Source organism: Microtus oregoni, unplaced genomic scaffold, assembly GCF_018167655.1.
Source record: "Microtus oregoni isolate MIOR12 unplaced genomic scaffold, Mior012 000094F_ref0000399, whole genome shotgun sequence".
NCBI lineage: Eukaryota > Metazoa > Chordata > Mammalia > Rodentia > Cricetidae > Microtus > Microtus oregoni.
The window spans coordinates 3,413,079-3,429,672 of NW_024544707.1; the positions used below are offsets into that span (position 1 = coordinate 3,413,079).

General features: G+C 47.7%; 1 protein-coding gene across 1 annotated transcript; it reads right to left on the reverse strand.

The window, feature by feature from the left end:
- Positions 1 to 8,828: 8,828 nt before the first annotated feature.
- On the reverse strand, positions 8,829 to 14,836 carry LOC121442718 (L-amino-acid oxidase-like). Its single transcript, XM_041644323.1, has 7 exons — positions 14,785 to 14,836; positions 13,083 to 13,297; positions 12,617 to 12,729; positions 11,622 to 11,823; positions 10,240 to 10,308; positions 9,893 to 10,029; positions 8,829 to 9,636 (listed from the first exon to the last, which is right to left on the reverse strand). The coding sequence occupies exons 1-7, from the start codon at positions 14,834 to 14,836 to the stop codon at positions 8,829 to 8,831; spliced, it is 1,596 nt and encodes a 531-aa protein (XP_041500257.1).
- Positions 14,837 to 16,594: the final 1,758 nt, after the last annotated feature.

Below are 16,594 nucleotides of genomic sequence, written 5' to 3' on the forward strand. Positions count from 1 at the left end.
ATGGGAAGAGAAAAGTGAGAAGGAGAGGATGGGGGGAACTTGGGGAAATGGGATGATTGGGGATGAAGGAAGGTTTGATAGGGGAGCAGGGAAGCACATATCTTAGTTGAGGGAGTCACCTTAGGGTTGGCAAGAGACTTGAACCTAGAGTGGCTCCCAGGTACCCAGGGCAATGTCCCCAGTTAGTTCCTTGGGCAGCTGAGGATAGGGAACCTGAAATGACCCTATCCTATAGCCATACTGATGAATACCTTGCATATCACCATAGAACCTTCATCTGGTGATGGATGGAGATAGAGACAGAGACCCACACTGGAGCACCGGACTGAGCTCCCAAGGTCCCAATGAGGAGCAGAAGGAGGGAAAACATGAGCAAGGAAGTCAGGACCATGAGGGGTGCACCCACCCACTGAGACAGTGGGGCTGATCTATTGGGAGCTCACCAAGGCCAGCTGAACTGTGACTGAAAAAGCATGGGATAAAACCGGACTCTCTGAACATGGTGAACTATGAGGGCTGATGAGACGCCAAGGACAATGGCATGGGGGTTTTGACGCTTCTTCATGTTCTGGCTTTGTGGGAGTCTAGCCAGTTTGGATGTTCTCCTTCCTAGACCTGGATGGAGGGGGGAGGACCTTGGACTTTCCACAGGGCAGGGAATCCTGACTGCTCTTTGGACTGGAGAAGGAGGGGGAGAGGGTGGGGGAAGGGGGAGAGGGGCAGGAGGAGGGGGAGGGAAATGGAAGGCTGGGAGGAGGCGGAAATTTTTTTCAATAAAATATAAAAAATAATAATAATAAGTCTCTGTATGGTTATTTGGGAGTTGACTGGTGGGGAAGAAAAGTCTGCCTATATTCCTTTCTCTGTGGGTCAGATCATAGAGTGTCATTTATTTGGCTTCTGGTTCTCCTGGACATTGTGGCCCTGACTATGGTGAATTTGCTGACCTTGGAAACCCAAGGGAGATGGCTCCCTCAAGCCCTGGAGTGGCTCAGCTGATTTCATTGGCTCTGCCCTGGGATCCAGAGGAGATGCAGTCTGTGTTGTGTATCTGTTGCTTTTATCTACCCACAATATTTAAAACTGTTTCAGCCCTTATCTTTGGTAACCACTGGGGCTGCCTGTAACAGACCCTTAGATCTTAGCAGACTGACGCCATGTTGGTGGCACCAGTCTGACCTTAGAACTCAGCACATAGACCCCAAAACCTGACAAAAAGGGAACAAAAAACTAACCCATCAAAGACCTAGCCATAGTGCCAAGATCCAGGAAAGTCCCTAAATGTACTAGCTTTGTTTTTTGGCTTCTTTAGGTTTGGTTTTCTCTAACTGTTTTTTGTTAACTGGAATGTGTCGGCCAAGAGGTAGATTTTGTGCATAAAATACAAAGAAGAATGAGGCTTGGGGCTGCATGATTTGGGCAAGGGACCCCTGCAGCTGCCAGGTAGCAATACAGACTTTCTTTGATTACTAGAGACTGAGCAGTCAGGACACTGGGGCTCTTGAATTCCTTGGGCTGAGCACTGAGCACTGACAGTTCCTGAGGGGGTAACAACACCCTGAGAAGTTCCAGGGCCCCAGGAATGACTGCTGTCTCTGCTTTTGTCAATCCAGAGACTTCTGACACCACCCTACATGGGAAACTACAGAAAATCATCTGAATCTGTCCCCTCCAGAGGTGAGTCTGTTTATGGCACCTTCTGAATAAGACACTTAGGAAAATCTGCATGCATCCCTAATTCCAGTGTCTGGGATCCTGAGACACATCACTGGATCCCCTGGTTCCTGTCTGTGTGGTGGCCACCCCTGGTTGTTGTTGCATGTCTGTGTGCCTCAGTGTGTTTCTGCCAATTCTTTGGTTCGAAAGACACGTCTAAAGAGGAAGGGGGAGTAAGCAATCTCAAGCCACCCTTGACGTGCGTGTTAAAACACTTCAAGGAGGGTTTTACAGTCTAGGACCCATATATTGATGGTTGACTTTCTCTGGTGTGAGATCCACACCCATGGCCAAAGACCTGTGTCCCCTTGCTGGGAACCTGAATCCTTTTGACTCATCCGGGTCAACCAGAGAAACCCCAAATTCTGCACCTGTTCTCTCAGCAACACTGGAGAAAATGTACACCCCCCCTTCCATATGCTCCAGTGAGGACCCTGGTTGTGCCCAGGATAGGGTAAATGCCCCTTCCCGCAGCTTCCCTTCACCACCAGTGTGAAGCTCGTTCTTCTGCTCCCACTCCTGCTGTGCTCGTTCCTGTCTCTGACTGCTTCTCCATTGCTGCCCAGGTTTTTGTCTTTGCTCTGCTCCCTGAAATGGTACTGGACACATGCCTCGTGCCCTTGTCTCCCTTGTCTTGACCCTAAGAGTGCCTCTGTGAGTCACCATTCTCTCTCCTTGTCTCACTTGCTGCTTCTTTCTCTGCACGCCTGCTCATGGTCCCCTACCCAGGTCCTCATGTGGAGGTGGGAAGGGACCTGGCCCTTCACAGTCTGGCCCCTCAATGCATCCATAAGGACCCTTCTGTCATCTGTCTTCTGCCATCCATGTGGTTGTGGAGCATTCACAGGGAAGGGGAAAGGGCTCCCAGACCACACAGTCCCTTAGCTTCCTCCTGTACCCACTACCTTGGGCTCCCTCTCCCCTCTTTGCATGCATACACTCAGAGTGGCTCTGAGAGGCCTTGGGCCAGAGGCAACCTCCACCCTCTCCCTAAAGAAGGTGCCTCCAGAGGGTCGAAGACATGGAGGTTCCCCTCCATTCCCTTTCATGGTTTTTGTCTCCTCAACTGGTGATTGGTACAATTGGAAAACTCAAAACTCGTCATTCTCTAAAAGCTCCAGGCTCACATTAATTGCCTGGAGACAGTCTTTTACACCCACCAAGCTAATTGGGATGATTGCCAAAAGCTCTTGGACATCTCTTTATGGCCAAAGAGTGGGACAGAATCCAGCTTGAGAGTAAGAAAGCTGTCCTGGGACTGGGCAGGAATTCCTGCCTGACAGTGCAGCGCAGATAGAGTGGATATTCCCCTTTGCCCAACCGGACTGGGAGGGACCCCAACACTGACCAAGGTAAGGAGGCCCTGGACAATTTTCACCATGCCCTTTTAGGGGAATTGAAAACCCACTGATTTGTTTCTAAGATAAGTGAGGTGATACGAGAGCCTTGAGAATCACCTGTTGGTTCCTAGAGCACTTTTGTAAGGCTTACCCAGTGTTCACCCCTGAAGACCCAGACACACCAAAACCAAAACCAAACAAAACCAAAACACCAAACAAGCAACCACTATTGTATTTGTTGTACAGTCAGACCCAAATATTTGAAAGAAACTTCAGCTGGAGAAATGGCTCAGCTATTACAAGCACTGGCTATTCTTCCAGAAGACCTGGGTTCAATTCTCAGTACCTACATGGCAACTCACAACTGTCTGTAAGTATAGTTCTAGTGAACCCAACACCACCACATAGACATACATACAGGCAAAACACCAATGCACATGAAATACAAATTGAAAAAAAAAAGAAACTTCAGAAGTTAGAAGGGGTTGAGGGTATGAATAGGTTCCAAATGCTGGAGATTGCTCAGAGGCTCATAATAACCGTGACTCAGTAGAAGAACAAATAAAAGATTGCCCTGAGCAGTAATGGAAACACTCAGTGGGGAAACCAATGAAAGAGATTCCATGGGGGAAGCCCAGAACACCACGAAAGTGGGAGAAGGACACTTGTCCTGTGTAAATGACTGCAAAGGGTGCCCTTACCTAGGTACCAGGATCATGGGAGAGGCCATGGCCTACTTATCCAAAAGTATCTTGAGCTTGCCTCAAGATCAGAGAGTAAAACAGCCCTACTGGTCAGCCTTACAGACTAGGCAGTATAACACCTTTAATCTCAGTAGCCACTTGATTCTGTTTCTGCCGACTGGCTACCACGACCATGCTAGTAAAAGAAGCTGACAGACCAGCTTTTAGCTAGGAACTGTTCCTAACCACCCCACACTCTGTAGAAGCACCCTTGAGGAAGACCCCAGACAGGTGGATATCCAGTGACCAAATAATGGCCAAGCGCTTCTTGTAGACCAGCTTACTATCAAATTCTTCAAAACTTCAGCCATCAACCCAACTAACCTACTGCCAGATGATAACCCAGCGGGGCCCTTTTACAATGGCATTGGGGTGACCGATGTGATCCAGTCAATCAGACCTGAACAAACAGATGTCCCCCTGCAAAAAGCCAACGAGGTACGGTATACTGATAGGAACAGCTTTATTCAAGATGGAATCAGGGATGCTAGGCTGCAGTTGTCACCGTGGACAGGATAGTATGAACCCAGGCTCTCAGCCAAGGGACATCAGCACAAAGCACTGAGATCTTGGCATTATCCCAGATGCTACACCAGGGGAAGGGCAAGCCATTATTGGGTACACAGTTGGCATGCATTTGCCATAGCCCATGTCCATAGTGCCCTCTACAGGGAGTGGGCACACCTCACCTTAGTCAGCAAGGAAATAAAACACAATGAAGAAATGCTGGCCCTACTAAAGGCCCTACGGCTGCTAAGAGAGGTAGCTGTTGCCCATTGCTAAGGTCATCCAAAACGGAAATCCCTGAGGCCCAAGAAAAAAGGGCAGCAGACTTAGCACTCAGAAGGCAGCTCTGGAACCACTGGAGCCTCTCCAGATCTTGGTCACCTTGTCTGAACCTGAATGTTCCAATGCCCAGATTATACCCAGGAAGAGGCCAGATGGCAGGAAGAGATGTCAAGCAGGACACAAATGAGTGGAGGTTTTTTACAGAATGGGAGATCCCAGTTCACTGCTGCTCTCAAAAGAAAAGTGGTTGTCAGACTCTACCAGGCCACCCATTAGGGGGCATCAAAAATTGTTGAGTTACTCAGGCCCATATATTATATCCCTCAACTAGACAATCTTGTTGAAGACATGGTGTCCTGATATACCATTTGTGCACAAGTGAACCACAAAGAAGGGGGGAAAAAAGTCCTGGGGGAAATCTACACCCAACAAAACACTTCTGGAGAATGCTGGGAAATAGCAGTGTTTCATTTATATTTTAATAAATAAAGCTTGCCTCAAGATCAGAGAGTAAAACAGCCCTACTGGTCAGCCTTACAGACCAGGCAGTATAACACCTTTAATCTCAGTAGCCACACTAGTTACCATAGAAACTGGTCGGTGCATGCCTTTAATCCCAGTCACACATGCCTTTAATCCCAACTCTAGAGAGGAATATAGATGGGAGGAGACAGTGCTCAGCCTCAGTCTCATTCTGAGATTCCTGGAGGTAAGATCACCATTTTGGATTGAAGTAGAGGTAAGAGCCAGTAGCTGGCTGTTTGATTTTCTGACCTTCATGTTGAACTCCAACTTCTCTCTCTGAGTCTTTATTAATCGTGCTTTGGGAAGTGGAATTTACCAATGGTTCTTATATATAAGTGTGCTTCTTAGTTGTCTTGGCTGCCTTCTCTGGATGAGTGGAAGCCTATCCTACATGAATGGAAACAGCCTCATTGGTCAACAAGAAACTCCTCAAAGAGTTCATTTCTAGATTTGGATTGCCCTTCTCCCTGAGGTCCAGCAATGGCCTGGCCCTCATGGTCAAAGTTTCCCCAAATCTGGCAAAAGTCCTAAATGTTGATTGGAAACTAAGCTCACAGCAGGTAGAAAGGATGGCTAGGACCTTAAAAAGACTTTAGCTAAATGTGTCCCAGAGTCTAGCAAAAATTGGGCCAACCTTCTATAATATATCCTTCTAAGGGCCCCCATCACCCTATTTGAAATCATTTGGGAGAATGCCTCTTTCCCCCTTAAGCAATTCATAAGACAGACATTACTAACCACCCTCTTCTCAAGTCCTTACAGGCCTTGCAACAGACTCAGAGGACTATTCATCAGACAACTCAGGAGACTGAGACTTTTTCCAAGTCTGAGCCTGCCCACAAGTTTTAGCCTGGAGACCTTGTGTGAGTAAAGAGGATCCTGATCCAGAGCCTGGATCCAGCATAGAAAGGTCCGTGCCCTGTGGTCCTCCCCCACAGCTGTGAAGGTCACTGGTCACCCATGGATCCTGCAACCCAGCTGAAGGAGGCTCCAGAAGACACCCACAGATGGGTTACCACTACATTCCCTGACACCCTAAAGAAACAACTGACAAGGAACCTATAATTATGGTTGTCCTATTTTGTCTTCTTTGTTTCCCTGTGGGAAAGGCTCCAAATTCCCTCCATAAGCCAGGACTTTGGGTATGGCAATTAAGGACTAGGACTGGGGAGCTGTATCTACAGAGACCCAACCAACCTTCCAGGTAAGCTATTATAGACAGAGGCTCCTGGGGTATGACTCACTCACTTTTGGGGCTGTGGGTCCACTAGGGAAGAAAAGGAGCCCCCATCTATCCAGTACCATGCTTGCCTGACTGATGCCCTATGCCTCTCAGCTGCCAGAAGCCAGGAGAATACTACTGTGCTCAGTGGAGTTGCAAAGCCAAGTCCTCCTGGGGGTACACTGATCCCTTCGTAGTCCTAGAGGGAAATCTATGACCTACCTGTGGCCACAGACAATGAAATCCCATATCCATAAAGGTTAGGGCTTGACAGGAAGCCCATTATTGGGAACCTGGCAGAACCTGGGGAGTCAGGTTATATATGAATGGTCCAAACCCAGACAGCAATTTATTATTGAAAAGAAACCTGCTCCTAGGGTCACCTGGCCCATTGGGCTCAATGGGCCCATTGGCCTGAACCAGCCCAACTTAGCAACCCTGAGATATGATCCCTTCAAGGTGGTAAATGTAAGCCCCAAAACTCAAATTTGCCCAGGAACTCCCTCAGTAACCTTGAGACTAAAAGCCAAGGAGCTGCAGAAGCCAGTCCCTTGGAATTTGGTATCCTAGATGGAGGGCATTTGTTTCTTTACCATTCTTAGCCAGACATAGATAGAGACTGCTGGCTACGCCTAGACCCCCAAACCCCTATATTATGTTGGGACTGGAACTAATCAAACAATAAGTTCCACCTCCAACCCTAACAGTTGTAAAAGGGGTCAGTCTAAGCTCACCCTGGGCTAACCTCCAAGGGAAGGTGACTGTTTAATGTCATCAAGATACCCCTATATCCAGGTACAGCAGCTTGACCCTGGGAATGGTGGTCGAGTGTATTTCCAGGTACCAAAGAATAACTGGCTTGCTTTCAGAAACAACTTAACCAAGTGTGTGTCTTCTTATTGTTTGTACTGCCAGAGAGCCCTTTCTTTTGAGTCTTTGTATATGTCATAGCACAGGTGTGTTTCTGTAACAGAGAAGAGGGTCGGGTCCACTATGATGTAGACTATGGGCCCTTAACACCTTTTTTTTCAGTCTGGAGCCTAGTAACTCTGATAAAAGCAACTTCATCCTGGACTCCTGGACAAGGGATACACACCCATGAAAGCCCCAGTTTGATTTCTGTCACTTGGAACTAAAAACGCCCTGACTCTCAGTGATAGTTGGGTATTCAAGAAGAGATGTCTAGATTTAACAATGGGCCATGTTGCAGAAGAAAACGTGAATTTTCTTTCCCTCCTCCTCCCTTCCATATCTTATGCCAGTCCTCCACAAAACCCCAGCCAGCACATCATCATGCTTCCTCCTGGGTCCTCCGGAGTCTGTCAAATGAGGAGTGCTTGTGACTCAGTTTACCTTTCCTTTTAACTTAGTTGATTCCCCAAGACCAAGGAATAACTCTTGGTTTCTAAAAATTTGCAACAAAAATTGAGTTGGTTTTGGGAATTGATCTCTGACCACATAGCGAGGCAGCCAGAGGGGGGTTGATTTTCAGTTTCATACTCTCTGTGTTTCTGCTTCTCAGCCAGGTACCATATGGTGCCAGGTGTACGACTTATTTAGTAAGTATTGGCAGGCTAAAGGAAATAGCACATATGCACGGCACACACACACACACACACACACACACCATAAAATATGTAATCTCAGCCCTTAGGGGGTCTTCCAATCTGGCTGGGGACACAATCTCAGTAAGGTCTTCAGTTCATTTGGCATTCTAGAAGAGAAGAATTGTGGCTCAGAGGAGAGAGGACCTTGGAGTTGGGGAGGGGTTGACGGAATGTTTGAAGAAGGATGACAGCATAGGCTGGTTTGGTAAAGACAGGTGAGTTTTGGTGAGGGGATGAGTGAAGAGGGAGTTGTAATGAGCATGGGGTCCCCTCAGGACTGTGTGCCAACTGTGGTTGCTATGGGTAGGAGGTCTGGCTGGTGAGGGGGAGAGAGTCTCTCAGAGTAGCTGAGATCCCACTAATGCACTGCAGAAAAGAAGCAGTTAAAAAGGCCCCCTCCTTTTCCACCCACATTGGGCCAAGGTGAGAGGCCTTTGGCTCAGGCACAAAGTGATGGAGTTTGTATGTATGGTGGGTGTAAGCGCGCGTGTCAGTCTGCCAATAAGTGTGCTTGTTTAGGAACTTCTAGTTTTAAGTGACACAAGCCAGGCGCAGAAGCTTTTCTTTTATTTGTTTGTTATTGTTTTGCAGAAGGAGACAAGTTCCTTCAAGTTAAAGGCTGATTCTGGGATTCTTCAGCCTTGACTCCCACCCGTGCCCCCATGTACCCCAGCTCTGTTGTTTCCTGTAGAGAGCTAGGCAGAGAGCAAGACAGGAAAGGGGCAATGTGTCTTGCCAGCTTCCCAGCTTCGCTCCTGCTTGCACCAAGAGACCAGCGGTGACCTCTCTCCTGAGTTTCTGCCTCCTTTCATCTTCCAGTCTCCTCTTCCAGACTCCCCTGCAGACTAATTTTGGGGGAAACACCCCGACTGTTGGTAAAAGGCCTCTAGCGAGGCATCTGTCCCCGAGTAACCTCCTCGTCCACCATGGCCTGAATGTCCTTGGCAGCCCGAAGGCCAGACTTGATGGCAGTGTCTATCCAGCCATGGGGCAGGTCGGTATGCTCTCCAGCAAAGTGGATGCGACCCTCTGGCTGGGAGAGCTGCTTCAAATAGTCCACAAATTGGTAGGGTGTGAACTCAGCAAAGGCGCCAATGGTGAGGGGGTCTAGAGACCCCCAGTGCTTGACCGTTGCTTTTGGGCACATGCGCTTTAGCTCCTCCTTGGGTATGTGGTGCACAGCAGCCAGATCATCCAGGATAATATTCACCACCTGGTCGGGCTTCATGGCAGCGAAGAAGAAAGAATCATCGCCCACAGTGTAAGAGGCCAGCAGCATGCCCTTGCCACCTGGCAGGCTGTGGCTGGGATAGATAATATAACGCGAGGGCCGGTCTGTGATGGAGTTGCCTCCCCGGATGCCATCCTGTTCCCAGAAGCATTCGTTGCACATGAAAACCACCTTGGTGGCACTGGTATAATGCACAGAGCGCAGGGCATGTGCTTTGTCTGGGGACAGCGGTGGCTGGAAGGTGATGAGGCGTGTGGCCTTGGCGGAGGCTGAGTTGATGACATAGTCAGCAGTGAGTTTGCGCAGTGGGAAGATGGGCTCATCAGTGCGGTACAAAACTTCAACTTTCGACCCGTTTCTCACCACTGCTTCTACTCTGGATCTCAAACGGATGGTGCCAGACTTCAGGCTAGCATTGAAGCCATTGGGGAGTTGGTCAAAGCCACCAGTGATCTCTGAAAATCTGCAGGGGTGGAGAAGGGATGATGAGACTGGAGACACTGCCAGGTCATGTATCCCAGTACTGGCCATTCCTCTGGTCTGAAAAGAGAAGAACCTATCCCCCTGCTCTCTCGTGTGAGACACTTTATAAACATCACCGTCATGAATATACAGCCCTGTGTTACGCGGGCATTGTTACTTGAGTGCCCCCTATATGGTAAATACCCAATCAACCAGTGCTAGTGACTGGGTTCTTCCTGGCCCTAAATCAGCCTTACTCATCAGTTCTGGAGAAGGTAGCAGGACTCCTTAGGGACTCCAGGAGGGACTTGTGGTATCCAGCGTCCTCGTTCAACAAATCCCCGATCATCTTGGTTGCTCCTTTGCTCAGCTTTCCTTCCCTCACCAGATAAGCCTGTGTGGAGGGGCAGCATAGATGCAAGGATGGGTTAGAGGGTCTAGCATGTAGGGAGGCTTTAGCAGGGTTAGATGGGGGCTTGAGGGAGACAAAGGTTTTGGCAATAGGAAGAAGGCATTCTGTAGATAGTACACTGCCCCAGGGCCTTGGCTGAGCACAGAGGCCGTCACTCCACCACCATCTCCTGGGGCCCCTTGTTTCACTTACCTTGGTAGAGTAAGAGTCATAAAGGGACATCAGTTGGCTGCAGTTGGATGTCTTCACATCTTGTTTGATCTGCAGAAAGGAGGAGAGATATTCATCAAGCTGGGCTTCCAGGTAACCAGGACATCTAGGCTGCTGTCGGCAAGGTCACAGGGTGACAGATGTTTCACACGCTTTTAGATTAGAGACCAGGTTCTTGGGATGTCCCTCAGAGAGGCTGGAAAAAGCCAGGAAAGGGCCATTCCCAGAGCTCCTGGACTCTGCTCCATCCCTTCATTTAAAGACACTCGTGCTTTTGTTGAGACAGGGTCTTACACAGCCTAGGCTGGCTTCAAACTCACAGCATACCTGAGGCTGCTCTTCAATTCTAGATCCTCCTGTTTCTATCTCCCAAGTACTGGAATTAAAAACTTGTACTACCACACCTGACTTGAAACAAAAGACCTGTTCAAGATGAAAATTTTTTTTTTAATTTTTTTATTTTTTTTTAAGATGAAAATTTAAGGTGAATATTCAGTTGGTAGAACACTTGCTATACAAGACTGAGGACTTGAGCCCTATTCCCCAGTATCCATATAAAAGTAGGGTGTGTTGGCGCTGGAGAGACGGCTCAGTGGTTAAAAGTACTGGGTGTTCTTTCAGAGGACTTGGGCTCAATTCCCAGCATGCACATAGCAGCTCACACCTGTCTGTAACTCCAGTTCCAGGGGATCTGACACCCTCATACAGATATATATCCGGGCCAAACACCAATGTGCATCAAAATTTAAAAAAAAAATCATGGTGTGGTATCACATGACTGTAATGCCAGCTCTGTGAAAGTAGAAACAATAGGATCCCTGGAGCTTGCTGGTCAGCCATTCTAGCAGATTTAGTAAGCTCAGTTCAGTGAAAAACTCTGCCAAAAATAAAATAAGGTGGGAAGCAATTGAAGAAGACAGCTGATGTTGACCACTGGCTTTGACACAAATATGCACATGCACCCACATTTACCTAAACATGTACATACATATACACACGCACAGGCACATGCATACGCACAGACACAGACACCCAGGCACAGACGCTTTAAGGTAAAGACTTTCACTATCATCTAGCATGACTGCTGATTCACTACTGAGGGCTGCCTAATCTAGTTGCCCCTTTCTTACACTGCTGCTGATCAAGTCCTGTTTCCTAGTTTGCTCAAAAACAGAGGAGAAGGGTTGAGGGTGGAGTTGAGGGTGGTGATATCATTAAGAGATGTGATAAGGCAGGAGGACCAATCATAAGAATGTTGGGTGGAGTCAGTTGATCTGAATCCAGGTACTGATTTGCTGTGTAACCTTAGGCACCACCCCTTTCCTTCTTGATCCCAGCTGGGAAAGGCAGCAGGTAGCAGGTACCTTAATGACTGCTTGGTCAAAGAGGTTTTGGGCAGTTTTGTTCTTCTCTGTGGGGTCCGTGGAATAGCCCAAGATCTCTGGGTTAGCTTCGACTTCCCAGGCACGATAACGCTGTCCATTGAATAGGTACCAGGTGTTGTTATCATGCTGGATGAACTTATTCATCTTTAGGCCAAACTTCTTGACATAGGCGTGGGTTAGCCTTGAGACAGAGACAGGTATAATAACATCCTTGTTCCTTCTGGTCCCTTATTAGAAATGATTCTGGTCTAGTTAGGGTAATCTTGTGCCTAGGAAGCTCAAACTACTTGTTCAATTGTAATCTCATTTAATGTTGTGGGGATTCGCTCCCCACTTCCCGAGGCTGTGGAGGGTGAGAAGTTCATTGAATTAAGGCTGTTTAGGAAATCTCAGCTAATAGTACTCAAAAGTATAGACAGATGTCTTTTGTTTCAGACAGCATTTGAGATCCCACCATGCAATTCTAGGTAAATTGAAGGCCGTATTTAATGACTCCTACTTTGGGCTGATGCAGTTGTTTGTGTTTTCGGTGGTTTGGAGGGTGAGCGTGGGTTCAATTTATATTAAAGGCAATCAGAAAAAGAAAAAGAGAAGAGAAATGTCTGTGGAGATAGGGTCTAGAGCAAAGTTAGTGCTCAACAAATGGTAGATATTATTAATAGTAACGTTACAATTTCTTAGCTTGCTTTGATGTAACTGACAAATATGAAACTGCCCATATTTACACACTACAGTTTAATGAGTTGGCAGCAATGATTGTAATTATCTGTTTGTAATTATTCCTGTGACCACGGCTTTCTCTGACCTCAGTCTTCTCTCTTACATGGGAGTTGAGTATCAGCCCTGACTTATTGGGTTGGATCGCATGACACAGTGAGTCTGAAACATCTTAGACATGATGGCAGCAGGGTCCCTCCTGCCTTCCCCCTCATTCCCACTATACTCCTTTGCTCCTTCTTTTGTACAGGACTTACTTGTGGCTTTCTGGGATTCGCATTGGTCCTAGTTCGAAGTACCAGCCTTCTGTCTTGTTTCTGACTGTGACCACCCGACCTCCGATGTGGTTACTGGCCTCCAAGATGGTGACCTGGAGTTCAAAGAAGCTGCTGTCATTCTTAGGAGTGCTGTTCTTTCTTCCCATCCCACTTATCACCTCCAAATAGCTGTAGGCTCTGACTTGAAGGCCATGAACATGCAGGATAACCTTTCTGGGGCTGTTTGCTCCAGGGGTCCTGAGTGATTTTCTTGCATAGTCTTCATTCTTTGCTCCATAAGGACATGAATGACAGTTGACAATGATTAAGGGCTGGGGGTAGGGGCCGTTCAGAGACTGGTAGGCACCTGCAGTTGTGCCTCATTCCCTGTCAGGTCATTCACTCCTTTTCTCCCCAAGGAGGCAAATTGGAGGCTTATGACCAAGGCCTTTCAAGATCTTCTTACCTTGTGACCAGCATCTTGTAGGGTTTTAGCTGCCGCTAGGCCTGCTAAGCCAGCTCCTATTACCACCACACTCTTGGGCATTGGGGAGGCATGGAGCCCATTCTGGGCTATGAGGAGGAAGTTCTCGTAATCAGGGCCCTGGAAACACCTGAAAAGGTCCTTGTAGAAGGCAAGGCAGTTGGAGATGGATAGCAGGATCCCCAAAATAAAGATTCCTGGGGACAGAGAAAACAAGAGCGTGGCCTTAATGGAACCCAGGCTCTGGGACCTGTTTATCCAGGATGAGCGGGCAGAGGGCAGTAAGGTGAGGGCAGGGCCTGACAAGTGTGTGGCTGGAGATCCGGATATTTGGTGTTATGTCTATATGAAGGCAATTGTGTTGTGCAGGGCATTGGGAACCGTAGTGCTATTTGTCTGATTAATGTGATTGTGAACACAGCTTGCATGCTGGAAGCTCGTGGGTGTGGGAGGTTCATAGCTGACTATGTGTATATCTGCTCCTGATTGGAAGTGTGATGTTGTGCTTACCTACATGTGTGTAAAGGACTGTGATCATGTACAACTGTCAGTTTGTGGGTAGGAGGGTGGTTGTAGTCTGTTCTTTGTATGACTGCAGAGTTCATAGCTGTACGTGATGGATGCGTTTGTGGAATGGTGTGGTTGTTATGAGTGTGTATGAGTCCACAGGAAAGTGAGTTGCACTGAACTGGAGTGGGAGTTGGGCTGGATTTGAGAGTGAATGAGGAGGATGAGATGTCCAAGAAGGTGGGTGCTTGTGTGGGGTCTGGAGGTGAAGCTGTGTGGGGAAGAGAGTGAGCGAGCAAGTGAGAGGGAGAGAGGGGTGTGTGTGTACGTATGAGAAGACGAGTGTGCAAGAGAGGAAGGCTCAGGTCCCTGAGTGGGGAATGAAAAGTGACCTATGGGAAACAGATGGTCCCTATGTTTTCTCCAGCCTCATCTTTGGTTTCTTCAGGCCTCCCAGGTATTTAGTGTGATATCAAGGTTAGAACTCATCACTCAGATAGTTGGTGAATACCTTGTAGCAAGGCTTGAGTGACTTAATTTCCTCTTTCACCGTTAGCTAGTCTTGTCTGACACGAAGGCCTATTTGCTTTCCTCAGTGTCACCTGCTCTTAAGTGGACCGGGCAAGGACTGTAACTCTGAGCTTCCCCCAGAAGCTGAGTTTTGAGAGCCTCCTGTGTTTGGTCTTTGCAATGTCAAGGTAACTGAAGCTCCTCAAAAGAAGAAGAATTTTAGGGGTCACTAGCTAAGGAGGTCCATTAGACCCTTCCCAACACGAAGACAGTTCACTAGAAAAGAGGAGAGACATCACCAAGCCCAAAGGAGAGAACCCCTAAGCCTCCATCCCTCTCCCCACCCCACAGATCTTCCTTAACCTTCTTCTCCAGTCTCCAGCCCTTACAGTTTCCCCTGAGGATTTGTTTCTTGGCCCCTCTGTCCTTTCATTTGAACGGACCCAACCCTTAGACCCATCCTCTAAATCCCTCTCCATCCTCAGGTCCTGGTGAAGCTGAATCCCTGCCTCAGTTCTTACTCTCTTTATTCTTATATGATCCTTCGCTGAGATTTATGCCCCACCCATTGACCCACGTCCCTCTCCCCTCCAGCACCTATGCCTATCTCAGTGTCTAACACTTCTTTATTCGGTCTTTCCCAGACCTGGAGGAGGTCCCCACTTACCACTCATCTTGACCATGGTCCTGAAACTCTTGCTGAGCTCTGAGCAGCTCATCCTCTCTTTATGAAGGAACAGCACACTCTGGCAATATTTGGCCCGTATCCCACCAGCCGCCTCTGGCCTGACTGACTCAGCCAATGAAAGCAGCCCTGCACTAAGGCCTGATCTATCAGGTGAGATGACAATGATAACTGACACCACCCTCCCCACATCTTCTTCATCCCACCTTCCACAATCTTCTCTCCTAGGAAAAGTCCCATCTCCCAGCCCAGCCCTCCTGTTGCTAAAGGATCAGAAGGGGAACGGGAGTAGGTAGACCATTCTAAACTTGCTGTATTACCCTGAGAAGGGGTGAGGACTGGGTTAGACATCGATCTATGAACTTACGGCACAAACCAGAGCTCTGACTACTCCCACTACAGAGTGCCTGCTTTCCCAATGCTGGTCCACTATAACCCTTTGTTCTGATGTTTGTTTGAAATAGGTATCTGGCCATGAGCTCCTGTGCAAGGGTCATGCTTTTCTCGTCCCCTCCTCCTTCTAAGGGTCCCTGGTAAGTAGACAGGTAGGCAGGAGTCTCTTGCCTGACCCATTTGCAGAGGAGAACATTTTCTGTCCCTTCCCCTAGGACCTTCAGGGCTTCCTTAGACACAGTGTACTTCTCTAGCAATGGACTTCCTTCCCATAAGGAATGGAGCCAGGTAGCTATTCTGCCAAGATTAGCTTTTGTTCACAGACTGGCTGGCAAGGGAAATGAACAGAAAGTCTGAACCCAACCAGCAGCATGGGGCTTGGGAGAGGGCAGGAGTGGGGGTAGATAGGGCACACAGTATCCAGGGCCCAAGACTGGGATCCTGGCTCCAGGAGTAGTACGGGGGAAGGGCAGTAGCAATAGAATCAACAGAACTGGGTTTGAGTCCTGATTTGTCCTGGCAGAGTTATGTGACTTGGGATACAGAACTGATACCTTTCTGAGCTTGGGTTTTCTTCTTTGAGATACAGGCCAACAATACTTTCTTCCTAAGAATTTGATTTGAACTTTATTATTAATAATAATAATAATAATATTGCCTTGTTTTTCAAGACAGAGTTTCTTTGTATAGTCTTGACTGTTTTGGAATTCATTCTATAAACCAGGCTAGCCTCAAACTCAGAGATCTGCCTCTGTTCCACAAGTGTTGGGATTAAAGGTGTGTGTCACTACCACCCAGCATTTTTTTAAAGAAGTGTTTTGTTGTATAGATTAGGATGACCTTGAACTCCAAGTCCTTCTGCCTCAGCTTCCCGATTGCTTGGATTATGTCACCATATGCCTCATACTGTTTCTAGGCTGACCTGAGAGGATGTGTAGAGTGTAACTGTTTTCTTTAGGTTTGTCATGAGTATCACCATCTTGAAGCAGAGCAGGTATGGTGATTTGGGAAGACCTTGCCCACAGACAAGTCAATAGAATAATCAGACAATGCTAAGTCTAGGATAACCTAATTACCCTATTATAACTGCATTATCCTGTTGTAACTATTATGTAGTTCGTAGCTATGTCCAGGATAATGAGGCTGCTAACACTTTCTGTGGAAGGAGATTGTGGGAGGGGGTTCTCTAGTCCTTCATTTGAGAGTCTGATCACCATTCCCTCCTGACCCAGCTGCACAGGATCTTGGGGACGGTAGGGTATATAAGAGGCAGAAGGTTGAGTTGCGGTGAGACTTTCATGGTAGAGCAACCAATGAGTCACCCATGTTCCTGGAAGTAAATCATTATTTCAGCAGTGTATGAAGAATCTAGCATAGCACCTTGGGAGTGTGAAATGGT

Excerpts from the sequence above, each read along its gene's own strand:
- LOC121442718 (XM_041644323.1), bottom strand. The coding sequence starts at position 14,836 with ATGAGCTGCTCAGAGCTCAGCAAGAGTTTCAGGACCATGGTCAAGATG. Across the intron at positions 11,824-12,616 it reads CGAATCCCAGAAAGCCACAA|GCTAACCCACGCCTATGTCA; the intron begins GTAAGTCCTGTA and ends CTCTGTCTCAAG. Across the intron at positions 9,637-9,892 it reads ACCTTCTCCAGAACTGATGA|ATTTTCAGAGATCACTGGTG; the intron begins GTAAGGCTGATT and ends CCACCCCTGCAG.